This window comes from Pan troglodytes, chromosome 6, assembly GCF_028858775.2.
Source record: "Pan troglodytes isolate AG18354 chromosome 6, NHGRI_mPanTro3-v2.0_pri, whole genome shotgun sequence".
Taxonomy (NCBI): Eukaryota; Metazoa; Chordata; class Mammalia; order Primates; family Hominidae; genus Pan; species Pan troglodytes.
Window position 1 is genome coordinate 169,088,672 of NC_072404.2, and position 26,267 is coordinate 169,114,938.

General features: G+C 47.2%; 1 protein-coding gene and 1 long non-coding RNA gene across 7 annotated transcripts in view; one reads left to right on the forward strand and one right to left on the reverse strand.

The window, feature by feature from the left end:
* DPP6 (dipeptidyl peptidase like 6) overlaps nucleotides 1–26,267 on the forward strand; it is a 1,137,219-nt gene that overhangs the window by 295,229 nt on the left and 815,723 nt on the right. Inside the window, exon 1 of one of the 4 annotated variants that reach the window (XM_024357620.3) lies at nucleotides 8,539–9,234. The exons of 2 other annotated variants lie outside the window; for them this stretch is intronic. In XM_024357620.3, coding sequence (XP_024213388.2) covers nucleotides 8,989–9,234 — 246 coding nt within the window. In that variant the 5' untranslated portion in view covers nucleotides 8,539–8,988. Of the gene's footprint in view, nucleotides 1–8,538; nucleotides 9,235–26,267 lie in introns of those variants that run through there. One more of the 4 variants, XM_024357619.3, reaches the window with a different exon arrangement.
* LOC107972042 (uncharacterized) lies at nucleotides 11,775–15,394 on the reverse strand. 3 transcript variants are annotated; one of them, XR_010159072.1, is made up of 4 exons: nucleotides 15,167–15,394; nucleotides 13,626–13,725; nucleotides 13,202–13,273; nucleotides 11,775–12,117 (listed from the first exon to the last, which is right to left on the reverse strand). It is a non-coding gene; the product is annotated as an uncharacterized LOC107972042 (long non-coding RNA). The 3 variants fall into 3 exon arrangements; XR_008536545.2 differs by lacking the exon at nucleotides 15,167–15,394 and having other exon boundaries at nucleotides 13,626–14,536; XR_008536546.2 differs by lacking the exons at nucleotides 13,202–13,273; nucleotides 15,167–15,394 and having other exon boundaries at nucleotides 13,626–15,160.

The following is a 26,267-nucleotide window of genomic DNA, read 5'->3' on the forward strand; positions in this document are numbered from 1 at the left end:
TTTTCCCACAAAGACTGAAATGGGTCTGCATCAGTGATGTAATTTGGGTATTGCTGGGTTATACAGGAGCACAACGGTGATGATTATGGGTGCGCTGCAGAGGACTGAGTTAATGGAATCCCATCAGGGACTCAGAGCACAAATTCGGGGAACAAACAGTACCCACCTCATCCCGCTGCAGCTGAGAGTCACTGTTGTTGCTGCTGTGAGTGAGGGAAAAGGCTGATCAAATTGCAGGCTCATGTGACTCGTGGATTTATTTAGCCAATGGGCAATTTCAGTGTACCTCTCAAGCAAAATATAAGTAATTGTTGAGAGAATTACTTTTTTGATTACCAAATTACTATGATTTGAAATGCAATTAGTAGTATAGACAAACCTATTTTTCCCCTTTATGAGAAGGAAATTGTTCGGAAATGGGCATAGTGGTGCTGATAAAGTTACAGTCCACAGTGAATTAAATTACCCACAAGAAGCAGATACATGGTTTCATTTCAGTTTTATTGCTCCTAATGCAATTTGTTTTCATTAATGAGAACCCACATAGATGCATGAATCAGGGTTTTGCACTGATACCTCCTGTGTGGGGTATTTCTTTTTCCAGGTTAGGTTTCATTCTCCATATTTAAGATCTATTGTGTGTATATTGATATTTGCCTATAAATATTAAACATGCACCTGTGGTTCAGAGAATATGTTAAAATTCAAGAAAAGCTACCGATCTACCTAAAGTAGCATCAACCCGTTTTTTAAATTTGTAGATATTTCCATTTGTACATGGAAATTTAGAGGGAATCTTAAGTGACGGTGAAAAATAAAATAAAATGGATTTTATAATGAACCCTTTAACATGCTTGAAAGGAGTGGATTCAGGAGAATTAAGTTCATGAAAGTCAGGTTTCAACTTTAAATGTTTATTAACTTTATTGATTTTTAATTAAGGACAGGATTTTTTTATTGCATTGAAAAAGCAATGAGTCCAAACTAGAGGCACGGAAGATTTTTTTATGAAATCAGTGTTTGAAAGTAAGGCTTTTTTTTCTTTGCAGTTCTGCAGAGTTCTTCTGCCAAACTGCATATGTTCTGGCAAGATGGGAAAGGCTGTCTGCTAAGGTACAAAATCAGAGTGTCTCAGATAAGCCACAACAGTTGTGGTATGGTAGTTTGACCATATCTTTGCCTTTGCTTTGACAATTCCCTTTTGATTTCTACCTTCTTCCTGACATGAAACTTAAACATCAGTTCAAGGGCGAAACAGCATCTGAAAATGTCCTGCAAAGACTAAATGGACTGCATTCTTTTTTGATTATGAATAAAGTCTTAGCAAAGATAAAAAAAAAAAACAACACTCCCTCCCTCATTTAAATGGTTTCTTTTTTTTATTCTTGAAAAATCCTTACCCTTAGAAGAATCCTTGTTCAATCCTTTAAATGTATAAGCTGTTATCTGAGACCTGAGCAAACATTTGAGAAATCTTCCAGGTCACCTTGGTGCCGTGAAGAAAATTGCTCTAGTACATTGCTCTAGTGCAGTGGTTCTCAGACTTGTGCATGCGTCAGAATCATCTGGAGAGCTTGTTAAATGCAGCTTGCCCGGCCCCAGCCCTGAGTTTCTGTTTCAGTTGGTCTGAGACAGGGCCCACGAATCTGCATTTCCAACAAGTCCCTGAATGATGCTTTCGCTGTTGGTCCAGAAACAACTCTTTGAAAGCCACTGTATGAGTAGATTAAAAATGCTACTTGGTGCTGCTGTAATAAATAAATCACAGCTTTATTGTGAACACATTTGCAAGCTAGTGGTTTCTAACAGTCCTTTTGTAGTAAGACTAGCAGTGCTCCAAATGTACCAAAAGGAGCAAGAAATTGAGAAAATGGCATCTATTCACAAAAGTAAAGCATTATCAGTCGGATAATTTGTAGTATCAGTCTTGCTTCACTTTGAGGAGTACTGATGATCATCTGCATGAAAGCAAGTTCACTGTAGTTCATCATTTCATCCTTAGAACGTAGCACAATGAATGGCACATAGTCAGTGCTCAGGTGTTAACTGAATAAGTGAAATGCCTACAAGAAGCATGGACTTGACCATGCCATTTTTTCATGCATTGATTTGGCTTTAATGACACAAGCATGCTGTTTAACCAATTCTCCTCAGTGACTTACCCAAGAAGTATTTATTCCAAGACCCACATTTCTGCTGGTTAACTGTGATTCAGCTGGTCTACACTGGGCTCGGCTAAGAGACTCTGCTTTGTGCTCCCGAATTATCTGGCTTAGCCCCAGGCTGTGGGTTATATTGAGGTCTTCTCCAAGTGTGTTTGTTCTGGGGCCAGGCTAAAGCATCGGCTGTTAATAGGGACATGTTTTTGTATGGTGGATCATCAGAGTGCAGAAGCCAGCCAGGGTATGCAAGCAGCTGCAAGGCCTCTGCCTGCATCATGTCCACGCACATCCCATTAGTCCAAGTAAGTCACATGACCAGTCTCAAAGTCAGGGTGGCAGTAGGTGTCAGGGGACAGGTTAAGATGCTTCCCTGCAGGGGGCATGGGGTGGAGAGTAGTATTTGCTGAACAACATTCCAGTCTGTTACAGTTTTCAATATGGAAATAATGGCTTATTCCATTTAGAACTCAAAGATGAGTGTTCAGGAGCTGGATATTTATAGGTTGGAAATGCAATCACATGCTCCGCTATATTATGCTCTTGAAAGAAGACGCTGCTACTCAGACTGTCCCACTGAACATCTGAAAAGGGGGTTTGTCACGTAAAGGAAGACTCTTTCCTCTTCCCTCCTTATGTTTCACAGTCATTGTGTTGTTGGAAGAAGAGATGGAAAGATACACTGGAATCTGCAGTACTTGGACCTGGGGGCCAACTTGCTGGGCTTTTCTTATTTTGTTATTTCTGGCTGACAAGCCTTCTCTTTTGGGGGTGAATTAAGTTGTGCTCACACTCAACCCTAGTCCAGATGCACATTTTAGAAATACACTATACCCCCTTCCTTTATTTGTAACTGCAGTAATTTTTAGTGAAGTCAAGTTTTCCACTTTCTGTAACTGTTTCTATTAGCCTGCAGGAGAGTACCAATTTACGTGGCAGGATTTGATGAGTTGACACTGGCTGTGTTTGTTTTGCTGTCAGGAAAAGACGTTGCATTTGACTGACCCTATCTTTATCCATTTTGGTTTCGCTGTTGCTTTGAAGTCAAAGCCTGAGAATGCCTCTGGGCTGATGCCAATGTCCCCAGAAGACAGTGTAAGCCCTTGTTCCCTGTGGCTCACAGTCAGTTCTAAGGCTGACCATACCGCAAGCAGGACTTGGTCCTTCACAAGGCATGCCAGTGGTCAGCAGAGAGAACAGACACAAGCTTTCTCTTCTTTTCTGAATGCAGCCATCACCTCTCCTGGTTACAAAATTAAAGCACTGAAGTGCAGAGACTCATTCCTATCACTTTAACATTGAAGGGAATCATATTTAACTTAATTCACCTGACCCTAAGAAGTGTGTGGTTTGAAAAGGGCAAGGCGCTCTAGGGGCACTTTGGAGCAGAAGTCATATCTCGTTTAATCTAATACAGTTTGATCTATGAACTAAGACGTTTTGGAGAACAACATGGTTATGGTCAAATGATCACCAGGGAGAAACAGAAAGAGCAGACAGTTTTCTATACCCCATGCTCCAAAAACCTAAGAGCCTTGGGAAGCACTGTGGAAACGATCATTGTGTCACCAGAAAATAGGAAATGACAGGAGTTCGTGCCTCCTCCAGGGTGAGAGGTGATTATTTGGATAATTTCTGAGGCAATGTTGGTAGCACAAGGCAAGATTTGATAAATATTCAGAGGGCAGCAAGGAAGTTTTAGAGAAAATAATATATATTCTACGTATAGCCTACAGATATTGATCCAGAGAAGGGACGTGCATGAAGGCAAGACAACAGAAGTGAAGAAAGGTAGTTAGAAAGTGGGAGGAGAAGAGTCGATTATGGTTAAATGTAGAAAGGCAAGATGAAGAACTAGGGGAGAATCCTAGAGGAAGGTGGTAAGGTTGTGAGCAGCCCTCCGGGGGGCCACAGAGAAAACATGGGATGAGGTTGGCACCAGCCATTTGCGTAGGATCAAAAGCTTGTGCAGCTCACCTGGCGATAAACCTTAATACTCGTGTTAATCAACCACTGTGTTTGTGTACATGACACTAGTGTAGTTAGTTGTACATATGTTTTGAACTGTGTAAGATCCAAGCAGTGACACAATGGTAGGGCTAAAATGCAGAGACATGTGCTATTGGGAGATTGAAGCTTAACTTTACTGATGTTAGAGAAAGGCTATTTATTGGGTTACAACAAATGATTTTACATAAAACATATTTTTTAAGTATTAAGTTGAAAAGCCCAAATTAACCCAATTCATACTTTAACTCTGTTTTTCAAAAGCCTGAAATAGCAATTATTGTGTGTGTGTGTATGTGTGTGTGTGCTGGATATTTCCTGTTTGAAGGTGTGTAAAAGGTCTTAACTACCCAGCCCCTAGTGGAGAGTTCTCTTGCAAAAAACAAAAACGGAAACAAGAAACCAAACATGCTTTGAGAGATAGAGAGTGAGAAACAGATTTTCAGAGTGGAGAATATGCCTTCTATTTATGCATTTAGCATTGTGTTTTCTCAAGCTACCCAGATTTTTAAAAATTTCTCCCTGTTTATGAGTTCAAGCTGATAATATGTAAAAGACAGTGATGCCCACTGTTTTAGGGAAGACCTTCCTTCAGAGTATGCTAACTTAGCCATTTCATTTCTTCAAATATTAGTATTTGGAAAAGAAAAAACAGTCTTAAATATGGTTCTGTCCTTCTCCCTCAGCACCCAGAGAAAAGGGAAGTCAACTACAGGATATAATTATCTCAGAAATAAGAAAACCTCTTAGCTAATAAAAATCATGCTCAGGCTGCTAAACTCAATGGAGGTACTTTTGTTATTCCTACAATGCTTAGCTTGCAGGTAGACCAAAAATTTGCCTTCATTGTCCTTTTAAAAATGACTATCCAACATATTTTGCAGCATCTGCCTAATCCCAATGACTTATATTTGTTTTGTGAATTTGTTCTAAGGAAAATAAACACACACCCACACCTTTGTAATAAATAGGGAAGCACTAATCATATGAAACTAGATAGAAAAATGGGTTGGGGGCATTTGGTTTGGAGCAGCATGGAAGAATTAAACTCGACATTAAATAATTTGCAAAATATTTTCAAAAATATTTTCTCGCACTTACCCAATAAGTAGGAATAAAAATCTGCTTCATCACCACAGTGTATTTCAGACGTTCAAGGAGAAATTGAGTAGAGGGAAATATTGACATGTTTCCTTCTGAACCACTGCACCTATTTTGAAATGCCCATTGGGTACTTTTGCTCCTCTTCGGGGTATCTTTTTCCTTGTTTGTGTGTGTGTGTGTGTGTGTGTGTGTGTGTGGATAAGGGGAGGTGAAAGGTGATTAGAGACGAGAATTGATTATACATCATAAACATAACATGCCATAGCTTGCCAGTCTTTAAAATTGTATCACTTCACTTATTCTAACATACTAACCACTTTTTATCTTTTATATGTGGGACCACAGTGTCCTCACACCCTCGACTGCAATGTGTGTATCCGTGCTTAACACAAATTTGGATGTGTGGGTGCATAAACATGCATGCACATACACACGAGGTATAGAACATTTATTTATTTATTTATTTAGAGATGGAGTCGTGCTCTGTCGCCAGGCTAGAATGCAGTGGCGCGATCTCGGCTCACTGCAACCTCCGCCTCCCGGGTTCAAGCAATTCTCCTGTCTCAGCCTCCTGAGTAGCTGGGACTACAGGCGCCGCCATCACACCCGGCTAATTTTTGTATTTTTAGTGGAGATGGGGTTTCACCATGTTGGCCAGGATGGTCTCAATCTCCTCATCTCGTGATCCACCCGCTTCTGCCTCCCAAAGTGCTGGGATTACAGGCGTGAGCCACCGCGCCCGGCCAGAACATTCTTTAAAATGTCCCTGGAAGCACCGCGTTCAGTGTGCAAGGTGCAAGAGTATAGCCAAGCGCTTTTCAATTTGGGTAAAGGGCGCTCCATCTGGATCATCCTTGAGGAACATCCTCGTGTTCATCCATGCTGTTTCCAGTCCTCCCCAGCATTCCGGCTCCTTTCATACCTGCATCTTTCAGACGCTCGCTCTTTCCTGCCCTCCTCCCCTGCCCTCCGTTTCTTCTGCTTAATTGTGAGATTTGCTTCCCAGCGCAAATTTTTACTTCAACTCTTTCCCTGTTGCTTATGAGTTTTATGGTGATTTCATTTTATAATTTTAAGCAGAAATCGCTTATCATATTTTCTTAGATAATTTAATTGAGATTTTAAACTTTGGTTAGATTATAGTTACCTACAATGCCTTGAGAATATAATTTTTAAAAGTGGCACATATGCTTTATCCCAATAGTATTCTATCTATGATTAATATGCACACATCTATGAAGTATCATGTATGATACATAAACTATTCTGCATAAGTATTGTATTTTGTATAAACTATATTAGTATGACATTTAGTTTGTGTAAAAATATGCATGCATATTTCATAGATAGCATATGTATATTACATAAGTGGGACCCTAACTGCATCTATATTTAGTGAAATGTCAGGATCGCGATGCTGCGGTGAATAGCATGAGCTTTCTTTCATGTCCATGTTAGGAGAGGCAGCTTCCTCCCATCAAAAGCACAGCTGGGGCAGAGGAGGGGGTTGAGAGCAAGGTTTTCTATCTATCTAATTGTGGTGACTTTTAAAGTTTAGTTTTATGGCTCTGTTGCCTCTGTCTTCAAAGTCAAATGGAGCAGCTGAAGCTCTGCCCACCCCAGACCCACCTGCCTGGCCTCTCCCATGCAGCAAGTTTTGCTTAGCTGTTGCAATCCTGGTTTTACTTGGTTTTGTATTTGCTATTTTTTTAAAGTGTTTTAAAACTCATGTTTCTTCATAGTAAAGGGTAACTACTGTGGAGTAAACAGAAGATGAGCGTGGTACAAATTTTGGTTAAACCAAAAACTACACACTGGATTGAAAGCTTGGGGAAGGGAGGCAGGGGGAAGGGACTGAAGGAGGTCTCTTCCCAGGAGACTTGTTCACCGGCATCCAGTATTCTCCCCCGCAGTTAGGGAAACAGAGGGAGCATGCAGTTTCAGGCCCAGGCAGGCCTCTCTCTGGGCTTGGGGCAATGCCAGGGCTGGGGGCAAGCCTGCAGTCAGCCCTGTGCGTGGCAGCCGAGCCTGTTACTTTGAAACCCTAAGTGGAAACAGGCATGGAAACCCGGAAGGAGCAGGGAGCCTTAGCAGTCCTGGGAGATGAAGCCAACGCCCTACCTCCATGTGGAAGGAGGCGGCGGAACGGGCAGGGGCGGGTCTCACAGGTCCCCCCTCTGGAGTTGGGGTTTCCCGGCCCACGTTCGCTCTCTGGATGTGATAGGTCCTTCCCGGCCGGGAAGGGCTGGAAGGGGCACGCAAGGAGGACGTGGGGACGAGACGAGAGAGACGCGTGCCCAGCAACTCCAGAAGGACGGAGAGGAGTGCAGGAGGGAGCCGGGGAGGACGCGGGAGGGCCGGGAGGGGAAGAGAAGCCAGGCCGGGCCTGGAGCGGAGGAGCGGAGCCCGCTGGTGCGGGTGTCCACACAGGGGCGCTGGAGCGCGCCTTCCTGCGGCTGGGCAGGAGGCAAGCCCGAGAGCGCGCGGCGAGTGGAGCCATGTCGCCCTCCCTCGATCTCGGCGGGCACAGTGAGGCGCAGGCTTTGGAAAAGTTGCGGGCAGCCGGAGAGCCGAGCCTCTGCCTGCGTTCATGATCATGAGAATGGAGTCGCGGTCACAGCCGGGCTCTCTGCGGGGCGCAGCGCCCGCGAGGGGCGCCTGGGCCTCTGGGCGTCCTCTGCCTCCCCGCGACCTTTCCTGCTCTGCGAAGGGAAGGGGCGGTTTCGGAGGCAGCTGGGCTGTGGAGGGAGGGCGGCCTCCTCACCAGCGTCGTCCGACCACCCCGCGCCCTCCTGGTGGCTCTCCCACGCCCCATTCGCACCCCAGGTCCTCGGGGTCTCTCTGTTGTTGCTTCAAGTTAGGCAAGAGGAGCTGGGGGCGCGGGGAGCCCGGCGCCGCAGCGCGTGCGAGGCTGGGGCGCCCCCGGGCCGGCTGCACCTTCAGTCGCCCCCTGGCCGGCCTGCCTGCCTCGACCTCCGCATCCCCTTGCACCGTCCGTTCGCGTGCTGCGGGGCACGCGCAGCACTACCTTCGGCGGGGCCGCAGCACCCTGAGCTCCCGGGACTCCCCCACCGCCCCCGCACCCACGACCCGCGTGGTCCCCGCCCCTCCACCCTCTTCACGCACCCTCGCACCCTTTTTGTGCGACCCCGTGCCCTCTCCGGGCTGCCAACCCCTGCCACCCAGGCGCCAGTCCCGGGCGCGGGGAGGAGGCCGGTGGGGAAGGGGGCGGAGGGGCCGGGGTGGAGGAGGAGCTGCGCGAGGGGCCTGGGGGCGGGGAGCGAGGAGAGCGCTCGGAATGTGTGCCGGTCTCTAGGTGGTGCCAAATTCTGGGGCCTAGGCATTTCCCTCGCTTTATGTTTTTGGTTTTTTTTCTTCCTTCAATCTCTTTGATTAGGCCGTACGTGGCTGTGGCAAGGAGTTGGGGAAAAAAATTATAAAAACAGGAAAGAGAGAAAGCACAGCCAGACCCCCGGCTTCGCGAGCCGCCGGGGAGGAGGCGGAGGAGGCTGAGCCAGGCAGAGTCGCCAGCGGAGACTCGCGAGTGGCGCGCGGGAGGAGCGGCCGCCGGCGCTGGGCTTGCCTTGCTGCTGCTGCTGCTGCTGCCTCCCCACCGCCTTTTTTTTTTTTTAATCTGGAGCGGGGTGGGGAGTGGGAACCGGAGAGAAAGCAAAATATTAAAAAGCCCCAAAGACAGCCAGCAGGAGCGCGGTGCCCGATGGCTTCGCTGTACCAGAGGTTCACCGGCAAGATCAACACCTCGAGGTCCTTCCCCGCGCCCCCGGAGGCGAGTCACCTCCTGGGCGGCCAGGGGCCCGAGGAGGACGGCGGCGCAGGAGCCAAGCCCCTCGGCCCGCGGGCGCAGGCGGCGGCGCCCCGGGAGCGCGGCGGCGGCGGCGGCGGCGGCGCGGGTGGCCGGCCCCGGTTCCAGTACCAGGCGCGGAGCGATGGTGACGAGGAGGACGTAAGAGCTTCTCGGGGGCGGGGGGCGGGGGGCGGCGGCGGGGGCTCCGGGCTGAGCGCGCAGCGAGACGCGTCGGCCGGGGGCATCTGTGCGGGGGGCGGGGGAATCAGGCGCCCTCCCCCCGCCCACGACTCTCCGGGCGCCCCCAGACAGGCTCCGTGGCGCCAGATCGCGGTCACCGCCGTCCCGGAGGGAGCGGGTCTGTGTCTGCAGCCGCGGCGGCCGGGAGTTGGTGGCTGGAGAGAGCGGGGTTTGGGTACTGCGCCTGCTGGGATCTGGAATTCGCCTTACGTTCCCTGGATGCGCGGATGTCTGTTTTTAACAGCATGCTGCTATGGTTCCTAAGGAGAGAATTCGATCGGCCTGTGCTTACGAGTTGGTTTATTTTTTATTTATTTCGTGCTCCGGGAACACAGCCTCAGGCACCTTCTCTCCCTCCCACCTGTGTCTGGAATCTCTCCATCGTGCCCCTCCTCTCCTACTCACTCTGTCCCTTGACTCAAATGCCTCTCCTTCGTTCCTCTTCTTACTTCTCCTAGACACTTTTTCCCCCCAGCGGTGATGGTGGTGATTATCCTTTCCGGAAAAAAAAAAAATACCAAAATACTGGCATCTGAGCCCCAACCCTCTGTCCCAGGGCCCAGCTCTTTTGCTGAGAGACCTCAGGCCGTGTCTGCCTCCCCTCCCAGCCCTGGACTAGCACCTCTGCCTTAGACTGTGTTCAGTGAAAACTTCTCCGAGAGCACATTTCCTACTCTTCATGGGGGCTGGAAGCCTGGGTTTCAAAGGTTGGATTTGCACATCGCCCTAGTAACCAATGACTCATGCAGGACAGGAGCCGGACCTTAGATGGATGCGTTTAACCACCTCCTGTGGATCCCTTTTCAAGGATGCAGAGGGCTGCTAGGACTTAGAAGGGAGGAAACTGTGCTTTTTCTTTGAGGCCTTCTTTTCCCAGGGAAAAGAGAAAAATCCCCGACAGGCTCTCAGAGAAACAGGTCTGGCTTGGCTGGTACAGCTCTTATAACAGCTAGGCTGTGTTGGTTTGTAGAAATTACTATGTATGCCTTTGAGGAGTTTCACAACTGCTCAACCTGGGAACCACAGGGGTCCCACCGGCCTCTCACTTAGTCTACCCTGACATACCCAGGGCAGTACATTGCCCTGCACTGAGTAGGTGGTTTTGGTCATTACTTCTCTGCAGCCTCCAGCCACGCTGTTTCCCTGTTTCGTATTTCTTTAGTGCAAGAGTTGTGTTTGGGTCGGGGGGTGTGGGGGTGAGACATTGAGTGATTTCCCAGGGACAATTCCTAATTGCCAGATACTATGAAATCAGTGAGGTTTTGCTGTTGTTATTGGTAGTTTTTGTTTTATGAATGAAGGATGTGGAAACTTTAATGGAGATCACAAAACTTTGTGGGAGATGTGGTTTGCACACACACAGGTACACACCCCCTACAGCCCTGCGTCAGATTTTGCATGAGGTTTTGTGATTTTCTCCTGCATCATTTCCAGACTCCCCTGGTTCAATAGAGAGTCATTCAAAGGCATGTCCCTCACTTTGGTGGGCCAAGCCCTGAGGGAAATAGATCCTTCAGTCATCTGGTTCAAGGAACTAGAAGTCTTTGGCAAATGGTTTAATTGGGGGAGGGTGAAGAGTTCTGGAGGATTAAACTACCGAGAATCTTGGGGAAGACAGTTAAGCTGCAATGCAAACAGGAAAAATGTACTTTTTACCTTAAATCTCACTTAAAATTGTTGAATTGTGGATGTTTGGAGTGAGAACAATGTGCAGTTTTTTTCTCAACAGGCTCTAGGTGTCGCTAGGAGAAAGGAAAGGCAAGAGCTCTGAATTTTATTTCAGATGGTCTCCATCTTTTTTTTAAAAATCTTAACTTGGAGTATACATGTCCTTCTTTTTATTGTGACATGTGTCTAGAAATGATTCTCAGATAAACACAGGTGTCCTGAGAAACAAATCAGGGATATAACATGTACATTTTTTAATGGGGTTCTAAACAGCATCTCTAACTTAGATGTAAGTCCTGACATGCTTTTTTTTTTTTTTCTGGAAAATACACAAAGTGTGTGGGTGGGCGTGTACTGTGTGTTTATATAGTATACTCCCGATATATATATGCACACATATATACTTGCCCATTATCTGCACATATATATCCGGCACACATCTGCAAAATGCATTGCACATATGTCCTTTAAATTGTATAATTAAACTCATGACACAGGCTGAATGTTGCATCCTTTAAAAACAACAACAAACTTTTATGCACTCTTCTTAGAAAAGTTCCTCAGAATTGGAAAAGTTATGCCCCCAAATTTACTAAAAGATAGATGAACATATCAAACCACTTTTCCTCCAGGAACAAAAGCTTCAATTTGCTTAAGGTGTATTGAAAAACAAAAACAAAAAAAGACATTAGGTAGAAAAACTGCTTTTTAGGTACAGATACTTGCCAAGGCTGAAGAATCTAGAGTAATCATTTTGCTACCCAAATTTAAAGCTGAGGATATGCAATGAATTAGGAACACATTGCATTTTATTACGTGTCTTGCAACTGCTGACAACCTCAAGACAAACCGAGGCTTTCCTTTTCAACATCTGCAAGCAGCTGGGAGCGCGGCTACTTCGGTGGGAGCTGTCTGAGGTGCTGAAACCTTCTCTTGGCTTAGCGCAGGAGAAATCTCCATCACTCTTGCCTTTTCAGTCCTGATCCCAAGGCTGGTGGCTTTATCGCTGTTCTCTGGCTTGTCAGGGAAGACTGTTCCAAGGTACAGAAACAGCTTCGCTGCCTTGGTCACAAAGATGATGGTAAGCAGCATACCTTTATAATCCTTAGGGCTTTGTACCTGTTGTCTTTCTGTCTGGAAATTGAGAAATATAGTTCTTGGCTTCTGTGCATGTGTGTACACCTACATGCCTGAGTATGACTGAGAATGGGCAATTACCCAGCCACACCACAAATAAAATTTATGGTAGTCTAACAAGGCTAACACAGAGAAATAAAATGCGGAGATAGAATGGCTAGAATTAATAATGCATGGTCTAAATGCACAAACTACACAGGCAACAAAGGGACTTCCCAACTGTGTGGCTCCACAGGAAAGCCTATTTTGGGTGGGTCAGTACTAACATGCAAAGTCTGACTTCAAAACAGAAATAAAACCAGAGGGTCTTCTCTATCCACTTCCTTGTAAATCTTAGATTTATTTAAATATAAAGTCAATTTCTTGGGCAACTCCTCTGAGGAATCAATAGCCCTTCTGATTTAAAATTCATTGTGTAGGTTTAAAAATAAGTTGACTCTTAAAGGAATTGTTGCTGGAAGTGACTTTTAGTGGAATTTATTAACTTTCATTTGGATTAACTGTGGCTAATTTTAAAATACTGAACTTTGTCATCCGCCTGCTTGAACATTTCTTTTTAGTTTTTTAAAGGGCTTTGGAGGCCTTCTGTACCATTAGAGCAGTAGTTTTGTTAAGGTTATACAGTGTGTTCCTGTATCCTTCATTTTCAGTGACACGTGGCTTCTTAGCAATACAAATGTGATGACAACAGGATTTTAAAGCAGCAAATTGGTTAATACTGGGATAGATTGGCAAATCACCACCCATGATGTCCACCAGCCTTGGAAGGGCCAATTTCATCATCCGCTATGTCTTCGGCAACCAACCCATCTTTTTTCCTCCACCTTGGTTTTTCATTGGTATAATGTCAACATTTTGTTAATGTGTCCTTGGGATCTATCAACTTTACGATTTCTTAACTAGCTTCCCTCTACAAATATGCTTATATACTCTATTACTTTTCTTCTGTTTCAACTGTAATTTAAAATTTTTTAAGTTTCACATGATTTTCCTGATAAATGAGAAAAAGTCTAAATCTTTCAACTGTCTACTTGATCCCATTACTCTCATCACCAGTAGGACCAGTGCTTGGTGTACCCACCTACAGAATAGCCATGGATATTGCAGGAGCATGGAGAGTTGCAATGTTGCCCTCTCTTCATCCAAGTGGCGCCTACAAAGTGGGAGCCATGAGGCCAGGTACTGAGAAGTGCCCAGTGAATACATGCTGCTGCTGTTACTAATAATATTACTGTTTCTAAAGGATGGCCACCCTGTTTGAGGGCCTTGGCAGCAACTGCCCAGCTAGTACAAGAAGCAAAAAAGCTGCCTCTTGGGCAAAACCTGAACATAAAGGCCTCCCATTTTGTGGTGGCTGAGAGCCAGCACCTCTTCCCCCTCTGGCTCTTGGGACCCCCATCACAGGGTGGGGAGGCACCCCCCGCGAGGCGGGGACTGAGAGACAGACCCTCTTCCCCCCCTGGCTTAGGACCCCCATCGGGGATCCTAAGATACTTAGCAACCACCTGGAGGACTGTGGGTATGAGGTGTCCAAGAAGAAAGCTCAAAACTCCGACGGCAGGTACCTTGTGTGGAATTTCCAATACGAGAGGGGTCCGAACCCAGCTCCGGAACAGAAAGAAAGCAGGTTATTTGCAATCTACCAGAGCTTAAGGGCAGAAGGCAGGTGAGAGAATTCTTAGGAGCTGTGGGGTTTTGTAAACTGTGGATCCCAAACTTTGCAGTATTAGCCAAGCCTTTGTATGAGGTCACAAAGGGGGTGGAGACCCGGAACCTTTGAAATGGGGATCCCAACAACAGCAAGTCTTTCATTAGTTAAAGGAAAATTTCTGGCAGCCCCAGCCCTGGGGCTACCCGATCTGATAAAGCCTTTTCCATTGCATGCGTCAGAGAGAGAAAAGATGGCAGTTGGACTTTTAACCCAAACTGTGGGGCCCTGGCTGAGGCCCGTAGCCTACGTCTCTAAACAAACAGACAGGGTTTCTACAGTATGCCCCCCCCCCCCCATTTGAGGGCCTTGGCAGCAACTGCCCTGCTAGTACAAGAAGCAAATAAGCTGATTCTTGGGCAAAACCTGAACATAAAGGGCCCCCATTTTGTGATGGCTGAGATCCATCCTCTCTTCCCCCCTGGCTTTTGGGACCCCCATCGCAGGGGGGGAGGCACCCCCCGTGAGGCGGGGACTCAGAGCCAACCCCTCTTCCCCCCCTGGCTCTTGGGAAGACCATCGCAGGGGGGGAGGAAATCCCCCCGAGGCGGGGACTGCGAACCTCCCCCTTTACCCCCTGGCTCTTTGCACCCCCATCGAAGGGGGGGAGGCACCCCTCGCGACGCGGGGACTGAGAGCGAGCCCCTCTTCCCCCCTTTGCTCTTAGGACCCCCATCGCTGGGGGCGGAGGCACCCCCTACGAGGCAGGGACTGAGAGCCAGTCCCTCTTCCCCCCCTGGCTCTGAGGACCCCCATCGCAGGAGGGGGAGGCACCCCCCGCGAGGCGGGGACTCAGAGCCAACCCCTCTTCCCCCCCTGGCTCTTGGTACCACCATCGCGGGGGGGAGGCAATCCCCCCGAGGCGGCGACTGTGAACCTCCCCCTTTCCCCCCCTGGCTCTTTGCACCCCCATCGCAGGGGGGGAGGCACCCCTCGCGACGCGGGGACTGAGAGCGAGCCCCTCTTCCCCCCTTTGCTCTTGGGACCCCCATCGCTGGGGGCGGAGGCACCCCCCGTGAGGCAGGGACTGAGAGCCATTCCCTCTTCCCCCCCTGGCTCTTAGGACCCCCATCGCAGGAGGGGGAGGCACCCCCCACGAGGGTGGGGACTGAGAGCTATCCCCTCTTCCGCCCCTGGCTGTTAGTACCCCCATCGCAGGGTGGGGGAGGCGCCCCCTGCGAGTCAGGGACTGAGAGCCAGCCCGTTCCCCCACTGGCTCTTAGGACCCCCATCACAGAGGGGGGAGGCACCCCCCACGAGGCGGGGACTGAGAGCCAGACCCTCTTCCCCCCCGGCTTAGGTTCCCCCATCGTTGATCCTAAGATCCTTAGGTCCCACCTGGAGGACTGTGGGTATTAGGTGTCCAAGTAGAAAGTTCAAATCTTCCGACGGCAGGTACCTTACGTGGGATTTACCATCTGACGGGTCCGAACGCTGCTCGGGAACAGAAAGAAAGCAGGTTATTTGCAATCTACCGGAGCTTAAGGGCAGAAGGCAGGTGAGAGAATTCTTAGGAGCTGTGGGGTTTTGTGGACTGAGGATCCCAAACTGCAGTATTAGCGAAGCCTTTGTATGAGGTCACAAAGGGGGCGGGGACCCGGAAGTTTTGAAATGGGGATCCGAACAACAGCAAGTTTTTCATGAGTTACAAGAAAATCTTCTGGCAGCCCCAGCCCTGGGGCTACCCGATCTGACAAAGCCTTTTCCATTGTATGCGTCAGAGAGAGAAAAGATGGCAGCCGGACTTTTAACCCAAACTGTGGGGCCCTGGCTGAGGCCGGTAGCCTCCGTCTCTAAACAACTAGACAGGGTTGCTAAAGGATGGCCCCCCTATTTGAGGGCCTTGGCAGCAACTGCCCTGCTAGTACAAGAAGCAAATAAGCTGATTCTTGGGCAAAACCTGAACATAAAGGTTTTGTGATGGCTGAGATCCATCCCCTCTTCCCCCCTGGCTGTTGGGACCCCCATCGCAGGGGGTGGAGGCACCACCCACGAGTCGGGGACTGAGAGCCAGCCCCTCTTCCCCCCCTGGCTTAGGACCCCCATTGTGGATCCTCAGATCCTTTGGACCCACTTCGAGGACTGTGGGTATTAGGTGTCCTAGAAGAAAGTTCAAGTCTTCCGACGGCAGGTGCATGAGAGTCTGCATGAAACCCTAATAAAAAAGACAGTGAAGGAGATTCATGTCAGGAGCTGATACTCATGAGTCTCGGGAAGCCTCCAGGGACAGAGCACAGCTAGAGCATCCAAGAATGAGAAGAGCCCTAGAGCAAACGCAAAGCCCAGGAAGAGAAAATTGGTTTGAGAAGAAAAGGGTCCAGGAGCTATTGCAACCCAGCTAGCAAGCAGAGTCCTGGGCTGATCAGAGTGGGGAAAACCCACCGAGTTGTTCAATGGTAGGACAAACAGAGCCCTGCTGCAGGGAGGGGACACTCATCCACCCTGTACCCCCATACACCTCTGTCCCGCTCCCCGTTCAGGCTGACAGTGTGCTCACCACACAGCAGCACCTCCTGGTCTTGATTGTTGGGGCCCTCGCAATCATTGCACTGGCCCGTCCTGCCATCTGACCAGAGCTCTTCCCTGCTACACTCTTCTGTGAGTCTCCAGCAGGACCTTTTGCACATCAGCAAGCTGGGCAGCGTCAAGTGCCTGGAATCCACCCCATGCCTTCCCACCTCTGGACATTTGCTCATGGTTCATTTCATGGCCATTGAACTTGTCTTGGTCAGTTTTCTTTCAGCTCTCAGTGATAGACACATTCCACAACGACCTACAGAGAAAAAAAAGGCACAAATTGTATGGCAAACCACTACCTCTACTAAAGTAACCTATTGTTCTTTAGAACTGAAGACCAGAGGCTGTGGGACTTCAGTCTTATCTGGGATGTGGTGCTGACATGATATTCCCAAAACTCTTTCTATCTGTCTCCCTAACTCTCAGATTTACTTTCCTCTGTGGGTGTTAATCTCAAGCAGATAGCAAAGGTAGTTTCTGCTCTAAGCTCGTGAAGTTTTACAGTTCCTAACGAGAGAGGAAGACAGAGGCATGCTCTCTCCCAGGGTCTACATGTGAAATCTCATTCAGGGTTTCTGGTTGATCCAGCACTGGTCACATGGACCAGCCACTTGGAGTCAGTTGTGTTGTCAGGGCCTGCACCGCAAGCCCGTTGCACAGACAGGAACAGGACTGGCCAGGGAGGGAATCTCCATTAGGACAAAGTGGTTCTGCAGACCTTGCAGCGTCTCCTCCTCAAATGCCTTTTCCTTACAAGAGCTTCCTCTCAAAATGCACCCCTCCTTTCAGGTCCCATTCTAATGCTGTCACCTCCAAAGCAGCAACCTCATCTACCTGTCTCAACTCCCTAAATGGGTGACTGTTCCTGCATCTGAATTTCCATAGCATTATCATGACACACCATCCTCACCATCGTCACTATCTTACCTGTAATCATAGCTGCTTGTGATGAGCAGCAGCTGCAAGGACAGACATCACTGTCACTTAAACCAGCTCCAACAAGGCAGAGATGAAGTAGACCGGAAGAATGGGCAAGGCTGTGAGGGCGCTGGGAGCAAGCAGGGACACCTCCCATCACTCTTTGAGGGCCCTGGGAGCAAGCAGGGACATCTCCCATCACTGGCTGCCATACAGGGTGAAAACAATACAGCCTGAGTGCCCACATTCCATTCCAACATTCCCCCCAGTAAGAACAAAACAGGAAGGGCCCAAGGAAAACACAACCAGCAGTGAAGTGGAGCTCTGTCCTCTTTGCTGTCCTCACTGGCCGGGTGCACAGGCCAGGCCCTACTGAATACCACTAGGTAAGCAGTTACACCATGGCCCTAGTACCCCCGCCCCCGAGAGCAGAAATTGTAAGCAAATTGTCCATCAAGGTATAATGGCAAAAGGCACAAATTAGGACCAGGCCAATGGTATAAATACACCTGCCTGTCACCCAGCCCCTAGAGCTCCTTGGAGAAGCCTGAGTCCTGTGTTCCACGGACATCAGTGGCATAGAGGCCCTGAGTTGGACTCAGGTTTTCCTCAGGGACTGGGTTTTCCTCAGGGAATGGGGCAAGTTCCTGGGGGCCAAGGAAGTCTTCTGACGGGCCTGCATGAGGGCTTCAGGAGGTGAGTTGTTTTATCCTCCTAAGAAGCCGCCTTGGTATCCCACTGGCCTTAAGCAGGCCCAGAATACCCGTAATTTTTCCTGTTGGAGACCCCCACATTCTTCTAAGCCTCACCTTCACACTTCTGTGACTACTGAAATATCAGCCACGGCTAGGTTCAGATTTGTTTTTTTTTTTTTTTACTTTTTTTTTTTTAATTTGGGACAGAGTCTCTCTCTATTACCCAGGCTGGAGTGCAGTGATACAATCTCAGCTCACTGTAACCTCTGCCTCTCGGGTTCAAGTGATTCTCCTGCCTCAGCCTCCTGAGTAGCTGGGATTACAGGCACACACCAGCATGCCTGGCTAATTTTTGTATTCTTAGTAGAGATGGGGTTTCACTATGTTGGCCAGGCTGGTGTTGAACTCCTGGCCTCAGGTGATCTGCCTGCCTTGGCCTCCCAAAGTGTTGGGATTACAGGTGTGAGTCACTGTGCCCAGCCTCAGATTTTTTTACAATGATGCCGCATTGCAATTAAATGGACTTGTCCCTACCGAACAGAGCCCTCTGCCGTTGTGCCCTGGAGCCAGGTTAACACGCATGTGCTTTATGCCACAAAGAACACCCACCAAGCTGAGGGGCATGCAGCGGTCAGCCCTGCAGGCATTCACATGGGAAACTGCCATTGCGAATGGAGTGCGTGAGGGAGCTTAAGTGGTGGGAGGGGTGCGTGGGAAGGGGCTCCTGAGCAGGACCTTCAAGGGTGCTAGAGTTTGGCAGAGACAAGAGTAGGAGCGAAGAAAGTGAGTCTCATGTAGAAGGGCAAGGTCACCTTCCTGAACAGGGAAGATAAATCATAGTGGATATTGTGCAATAAAGATTTTATTCATTCATCTATAACAAACTTTTACTCGATACCAACCATGGCCTGATGCAAGGCTGACATCATGGGATACAGAAATGCTTTTGAGTGTCAGTCTGGGGAGAGACAGGCATGTGAGAAAATAAATGAGCTGGGTCTGTCCCATGAAGAGTCTAGAATAGTGCAGTCGGATAGCACTCTCTGGTGACAGAAAGGCTGTCTATCTATACCATCCAATCCAATAGCCACTTGCCCCATATGGCTGTTGGGTGCTTGGAATGAGGCCTGTGAGATTGAGGAACTCAATTTTAAATTTTATTTAATCTTCATCTATTTTAAATTTAAATAGCCAGCCACATGGGGCTAGTGGCTACCATATTGGGCAGCACAGGGCTGGAGGCACATGGTAAGAAATTTATATCCAATAACTAATAGGAAGACACATTGATTAGTTTTTTTAAACCTATATATTAATCGTTTCACAAGTACTAGGGCTTCAATACATGGTACTGCATAAATAAAGCAGTCCTTGCCTTCAAGTCAAACACATCACCTTATCTTATTGTTATCTGAGAAAATGCAAAGGAGCCCATGGGAGCGAGAGGAGGGACACTTCATTCAGCTTCAAGGGTGTCAGGGAGAGTTTTCTGGGAGATTCGATGATTAGGATGATTCTTGAAGAGTTAATGGGAGATAACCTTGAGAAGGAGGAGAAAGCTATCTCAGGTGGAGGCAACAACCCCATGGTTATCAGAGAAGCAGCAGCATCAGGGAGAGCTCAGAGTATTCAGGGAGGTAAGTGGGCCTGGAGACTCGTGCATGTGGGGCAAAGCCATTCAGAATGACCCTCGGAGATGGGCAGGGCACCATGGGGCTTTTGCATGGGGCTCAGGCCTCAGATGACTTTTTTTAAGGTCATGGGGAGTCATTTGAAAATTGGAAGCAGACACATGAGACTCATTGCAAGGCTGCCATTGTTTATTTTTATTTCATTCTAGAGACTGGACTAGAGGGGTTTGATTGAGGGAGAGGGGATGTCGAGAAGCATAGACCAAGAGACCTTGATGAAGAGCAAGGCAAGATCTTGGCTATGATGGTCTCCTCACAAAAACAATGAAGTGGAACAGTAACTGGAAGAAATGACAAAAAAAAATACAAGCAGACATGACCTCTGGATGTGCCACTGGGTGGATTTCTGTTTTTCTGCTTCCGTTTCAGTATTTTCCAAAAAGCAGTAATGTTGCTGGAAAGAAGGAGAGCAGTGTAAGAGTTTTTGTTTGTTTGTTTTATTGGTTGCAGTGAGGTCTGGCTCTGCCACCCAGGCTGCAGTGTAGTGGTATGATCATAGCTCACTGCAACCTCGAACTCCTGGGCTCAAGCGATCTTCCTGCCTCAGCCTGTCAAGTGCATGCCACCACACCCACTCATGGTTTTTTGTTTTTTTTTTTGATAAAGATTGAGTCTTCCTATGTTGCCCAGCCTGGTCTCAAACTCCTGGGCTCAAGCAGTCCTCCCACCTCGGTCTCCCAAAGTACTGGGATTACAGGCATGAGCCACCGTGCCTGGCAGGAGACTCGTTTGAAGTTGAATGAAACGAACAGAATTTGGCGATGGCTTAGTTGGGAAAGGAGAGGTTAGCAGGGAAGGGGCAGCTCCAGGATGCCCTTAGGGGTGTCAACATTTGTGCTGAACACAGGCCACTGTGGGAGGAGGCATCGGCTTGACACAGCAATCCTGTGGTGGAGGTGTTTGTATTTTGAGGTTATTATTCTATTGTTGATTCTTGGAGCAATAAGAATCGAGAGATTACCCAGAAGAAATGGGCGGTGTAATAAGAGGAGAGGGCTGGAGAACAAGCTGGGTGACTCCCATGTTTACAGGCTTCTGGCCTCAGGGAAGGCCTGGAAAAAAGGATGGGAAGAAGATGGTGTTAGAATCCAGGAGAAAGCTACCTCTAAGAAAGCAAAAAAGGCAGGCTCATAGCAGACAAGTAACCTGAATTGGGAAAGGGCCCAGTGGCCCCGGCATTGGAGGGCAGCTGGTGTCTGCAGGGAGGGTGGCTTTGGCAGGAGCACAGGTGTGGTTGAGGCTGAGGTGACCAAAGTCAGATTAACACGAACCCGAGGCACGTAGCACAGGGGGACGAGTGTGGGGGTTTCTTCCGGGCTGCTGCACAGGCCCTCCTCTTCCCAGACAGCAGCTGCTGAGTGTCAGGTGGGGGAATAAAGGCCAGAGGCAGAGATGCCGCTAAGCCCACAAACAGGTGCCCACGGGATCAGCCTCGGCGCCGGGCAGGTCTTAGGTCTGAAGGACACTTGGAGACTAGATGTTGACTGTTGGAAATTTAGTAAATTGGGCCACCAGAGGCTTAATTCACTGCTTTAAAGTCTGATGATTGGAAATTAACCTATGAGAATTGTCAAATTACATTGAGGTTTGGTCTCCCGTGCACTTACACAAATGCACACAGACACAGACACAGGCATGCACACACCTCTTTTATGAGACAGGTAAAAACCCAGCCACAAAGATGTCAATGCCACACATCTAAGAGCCTGTCCCATAAGTAATGCACAGGGCTCCAGCCCCCGTGGGAGGAAGATAATTGGACTGTAAAATAGTGAAGGGCACGGCTGGGTCAAGAGAGAGTCCCCTAAAACCAAATTCCAGATGATTTCCATATTCTGAATGGAAAGCCTGCATAATCATTATTTTAAAAATATATCGACTTAGAAATATGAAAGTCAAAAAATCAATTAAGAGGACTAATTCAATGAAGAGTGTTTTCTGGTGGCTATTTTTATTAAAGTTTTTAATTTTTTTTATTTTTTGGGCACCTAGTATATATTTATGGGGTGCATAAGATGTTTTGATACAAGCATGCTCTAGTGACTACTTTTCAAGAGTTAAACTGTGGACTCCAGAGTCTGAAAATAAAGTATAATTTTCGAGAATGTTCAAATTATAGTTTTAAAAGTCTTTGGCCCATTATTTATATTTTTTATTCTTATTTGGAATTAAGCACAGTATTTTATTTTTTCAAAAATTTAAACCTGACTGAGAGCTAGGTTGTCATGGACCATTGGTTATTTATCTTCTTTTGATGATACTTCATTTAATAACAAATCAGTGTTCCTGTGTCTGATAGAGTTAGATGAATTAATCAAGTCAGTGTTTATTCCTCCTTCAAGTGGCATCTTCTTAAAGGTAGCTTTGCAAAATGCCCAATTATTTGGACAACTTTAAAAAAGAACTATGGGGCCGCGCGCAGTGGCTCACGTCCCTAATCCCAGCACTTTGGGAGGCCGAGGCGGGCGGATCACGAGGTTGGGAGATTTCAGGCAATCTTGGCTAACACAGTGAAACCCCGTCTCTACTAAAAATGCGAAAAATTAGCCGGGTGTGATGGTGGGCGCCTGTAGTCCCAGCTACTCGGGAGGCTGAGGCAGGAGAATGGCGTGAACCCGGGAGGCGGAGTTTGCAGTGAGCCGAGATTGTGCCACTGCGCTCCAGTCTGGGCAATAGAGCGAGACTCCGTCTCAAAACAAAACAAAACAGTTTCTCATATGCAATGAGTGGATATCAGGAATTTAGGTAAGGCGGCAAAAGAGAAGAAAGTTTCCCTAGAGCCCCACACCGAGGTATCAGGTAATTGTGGACTGTGCCATTCACTGTGTACTATCAGGAATTTAGGTAAGGCAGCAAAAGAGAAGAAAGTTTCCCTAGAGCCCCATACCGAGGTATCAGGTAATTGTGGACTGTGTCGTTCACTGTGTACAGAGATTGGCGGGGTGTGAGTGGCAGAAAGAGCTTCTTAGGCAGTCAGACCACCTGGCTCTGAATCCTGGCTCGGTCACAAATTAATTATATGGAAGAAAACCTTAAGCCTCGGTTTGATTTTCTCCTTTAAAAAGTGAGACAAATAAATGCATTTATTTCTCAGAAGATAGTTGTGATGCATCTATTATTTTATGACATTTTTGTTCATTTTTAAAAGGTCCTGACAAATTTTAAGTGTTTTATGTGATCAGTTAGATGACATGCTAATAGGCAAAACGCTTGCCGCTAATATACATGCTGTCAAATTTTCCATCAACTTCTATATTTGCTTCTCTAAGATTGTTTTTTCCTGAATGACATAATTAATTAATGAGGTCATGCAAAATTCTTAAGGAAAATAGCTGAGTCAGTTTCCTTCATTAAAATCCACTATAAACAAAGACGGCCCTCTGTTTAATGCTTAGTTTAACAGAAAATTTAAATTAGCACAGATAATTCTTCACATCATTTGGTTAATTGAAGGTATGGGAAACTGTATTTGTAGTGTTCACTCAAACCATTCCCAATAAGTGAATTACCCATGGGCCAAACTCTGGAAATTGCCAGATGAACTGTATTATATAAAGATAGTATGGCATTAATAGCTGTTCTTTCATATTGCCTTTAATCCATCCTCTTTGAAATAATAGAGGCCTGAGATACATCAGTGCTATTGAGCAGGAACGCTTGAATATAAAACCAATCAAGACAACATATAGTATAAAATAGTAGCTTATCATGTATGTGCATGCATGCTATTTTATGTTTTTTGCTGATAAAGGTGGAATGATGTTATGATGAATTTCACCATGAAAGACTGAAATAGAGCAAACAAAATGTCTCAATCAGGGTTTGCCAGGGTTATTCCTAATGAGTTATTCATACTGGTTGTATTTTTTTGACCATTGGGATTTATTTATCTGAGGGCTGCTGGAAAAAGGAGAAAGGGAAGCTACGTCATTTGCCTTCTGTGTGCCAGGCATTTTCTCTTACTTTATCCCCGGAATAACCTTGTGTGGGAGGTTTCATTATTCTCATTTTACAAATATGGAAACTAGCTTAGATGAAGAGAGATGGAGTGACCCTCCGAAGGCCTCGCAGTCAGCGAGAGTTCGAAGCGGGGTGAGAATTCACGTGTTTCTGATTTCTAAAGCCGTATTCCTTCCACTGCCCTGGTTCACATGTTAGAATGTCACATCTTTATCCTTCAGACATAGTAGCTCAGTCTGCATCAGACTAAGATGGGGAAAAACTTGATTCCTGGAAATTTCCAAACATATGGAAAAGTGGAGGGAATTAGGCAATAAGCCGGTTGTACCCATGACCCAGCTGTATAATTATCAAGGCTTCGGCAATCTCGTTTCATCCATTTCACTACCACTATGATTTGAAACAAATGCCAGATATCATTTTCCTCCGCTAAAAACATTTTATTATGTTGGATCCTGTTTGTGCCCGTATTTTATACTAAGCCTTCACATAAGTTATGTTCTAGGATGTCTTCAAATGAGAGAAAAAGAGGACACCGTTGTCTTACTGCTGGGGAAAAGAGAGGGGGCTTTCTTCTTTCTTCAACTTCCCTGTGTGATACAAGGGAAAAATGCTGCTAGTTAAATTAGTCTAAAATCTCGATCCCTTGAAAACAGAAAAATCAACAGTTTTAAGCAAACAAATACAATCCCCCTAGTAGCTAATCATTTTCATCCACGTGCCTGGTACACATGCTAATGTTGGAGGGAAAAAAACAGGGTGATGTGCTTTTTGAGTGTGGACACCAGAGGGCAGAGTGTACTGATTAGAGTTTCCTGGCATTGCAAAAGTGCAGTGAGGCTTGGGGAGGAAAAGCAGGCTATGAAACATTATTCCTTATGTCAATAGAAGGAAATTATTACATAAGGGAAAACTGGCAAGATGGAAGAGCTTATATCCGCTTGCAGTTCTGTTCATTCCCCCTAAACTCCATATATTATTTCAGGATTTTCATGAGAAAGGCTCTTCTTTGAAGAATCAATTGCTTATCCATGGTGTTAGTTTATATGTTTGTATCATGACAAACATCCTATCCAGAGGTGTGGCCCTCCAGACCTTGCTAACAGCATGCTGCTGCTTTGCAAAGCCGCCTGCGCTTTGCTGCTCACCTAAAGGAGGACTTCTCAATAATAGACAGGATTTGATTCCTTTTTGTCATGAGAAAGCTCCCTGATTGTGCATTTGCAATGCATGAATTGCGCAGATCTCCCTGCTGAGAGGCTTACATCACAGAGTTGGCTCACTGTTTCCAGTATCATTCTTCCAGCCCAACAGTAAGCACTGGAAGAGAGCAGGTAGCTGCCTACCCTGATATTACGGGACGTCAATAGGCTCTTGCACGCAAGTGTGGTGTTTTTCATTGCACACCAAGGGTTATTAGGCTGTGCTGAGTCAGATGGAAATAAAAATAGCCTGGAACCTGTGCCCGTTTGTTTGGGGGACTTGTCCCAGCACCATGCTAATGAGCCCAAGGGCTTGGGCTTGATGTCCCTGGTGGTTCCATCAGAGCAACATGAAGGAAAGCAACTGTCGGAAGCCACAGGCCCTCACTTAATGTGGTTTGCAGAGTGGTAAGTGATGGCTCTTCCCACGGGTATGGTTGTCTGGCACAGAGAGAGCCGGGGGACCCACACGCTCACGCAGTCCCTGCCAGCAACTGTGAGACATGATGACTGTGACTTTGCAGAATCCAGGGTTCATCCACCCTCCCATGGGTCCTCCTGCTCCCCGTTTTGCTGCCATCTCGGGCCCATATCTGCAGGTGCAGAGACCCTGGAGTAGCTGCACCTCAGCCTCATGTCCTCTGTGGTCCCTTAATTGCCCAAAAGAAAGAATTTAAATGTAAAGTCGCTCTGTGCGGCGAGCACGTTCCTTCGTGCCCTGGGCGGCCTCTCTGACAGCCCTGACTCTGGTCTGTGACGCTGGGATCGTGGCTGCTTTCAGGCACCGTCATGGCCTTCCATGGTCCTCTGCCTGCCTTTGTCTCCTTCCTTCTGTTTAGGATGCCCTTTAGTGGGGGAACTCCTGGTCCGCCTTCTCCTCTAAATCTGTGCTCTCCACCAAGGATGTTCCAAGCCTGCGCTTCCTCCTGTCGTCTCCTTTGCTCCTCTCCGTGGCTCCGGCCCCTCTTCCGCAGCCCCTGGACCTATATCTGTGATCACACTTAGTGTTTTATACATCAGTTATTCACTTAAGTGTCGGCCATGCCCACCAGCCCAGAAGACTCAAGGACGAGTACTTTTCCATACTTACCTTTACACAAGATAGGGTCTCAGTACTCATCGCGATTAATACGTGAATGAACTTCAGCAAAATAATTGCAATGTGTAAAGGCCAAGATCCAGAATAAAACCTTTCATTTCTTAGCTAAAAATCTCCCCACATCCGTTAGTTTTACATCCTTGGCACTAAAGATCCTAAGGAGAAATTGGTATTCCTGTCTGGAAAAACTTGCTGTTACTTAATTTATTTAAAAGTAAGTTATTTTTAAATAAATATGAAACCCCATCTCTACTAAAAATACAAAAAATTAGCTGGGTCTGGTGATGGGTGCCTGTAATCCCAGCTACTCGGGAGGCTGAGGCAGGAGAATTGCTTGAACCTGGGAGGAGGAGGTTG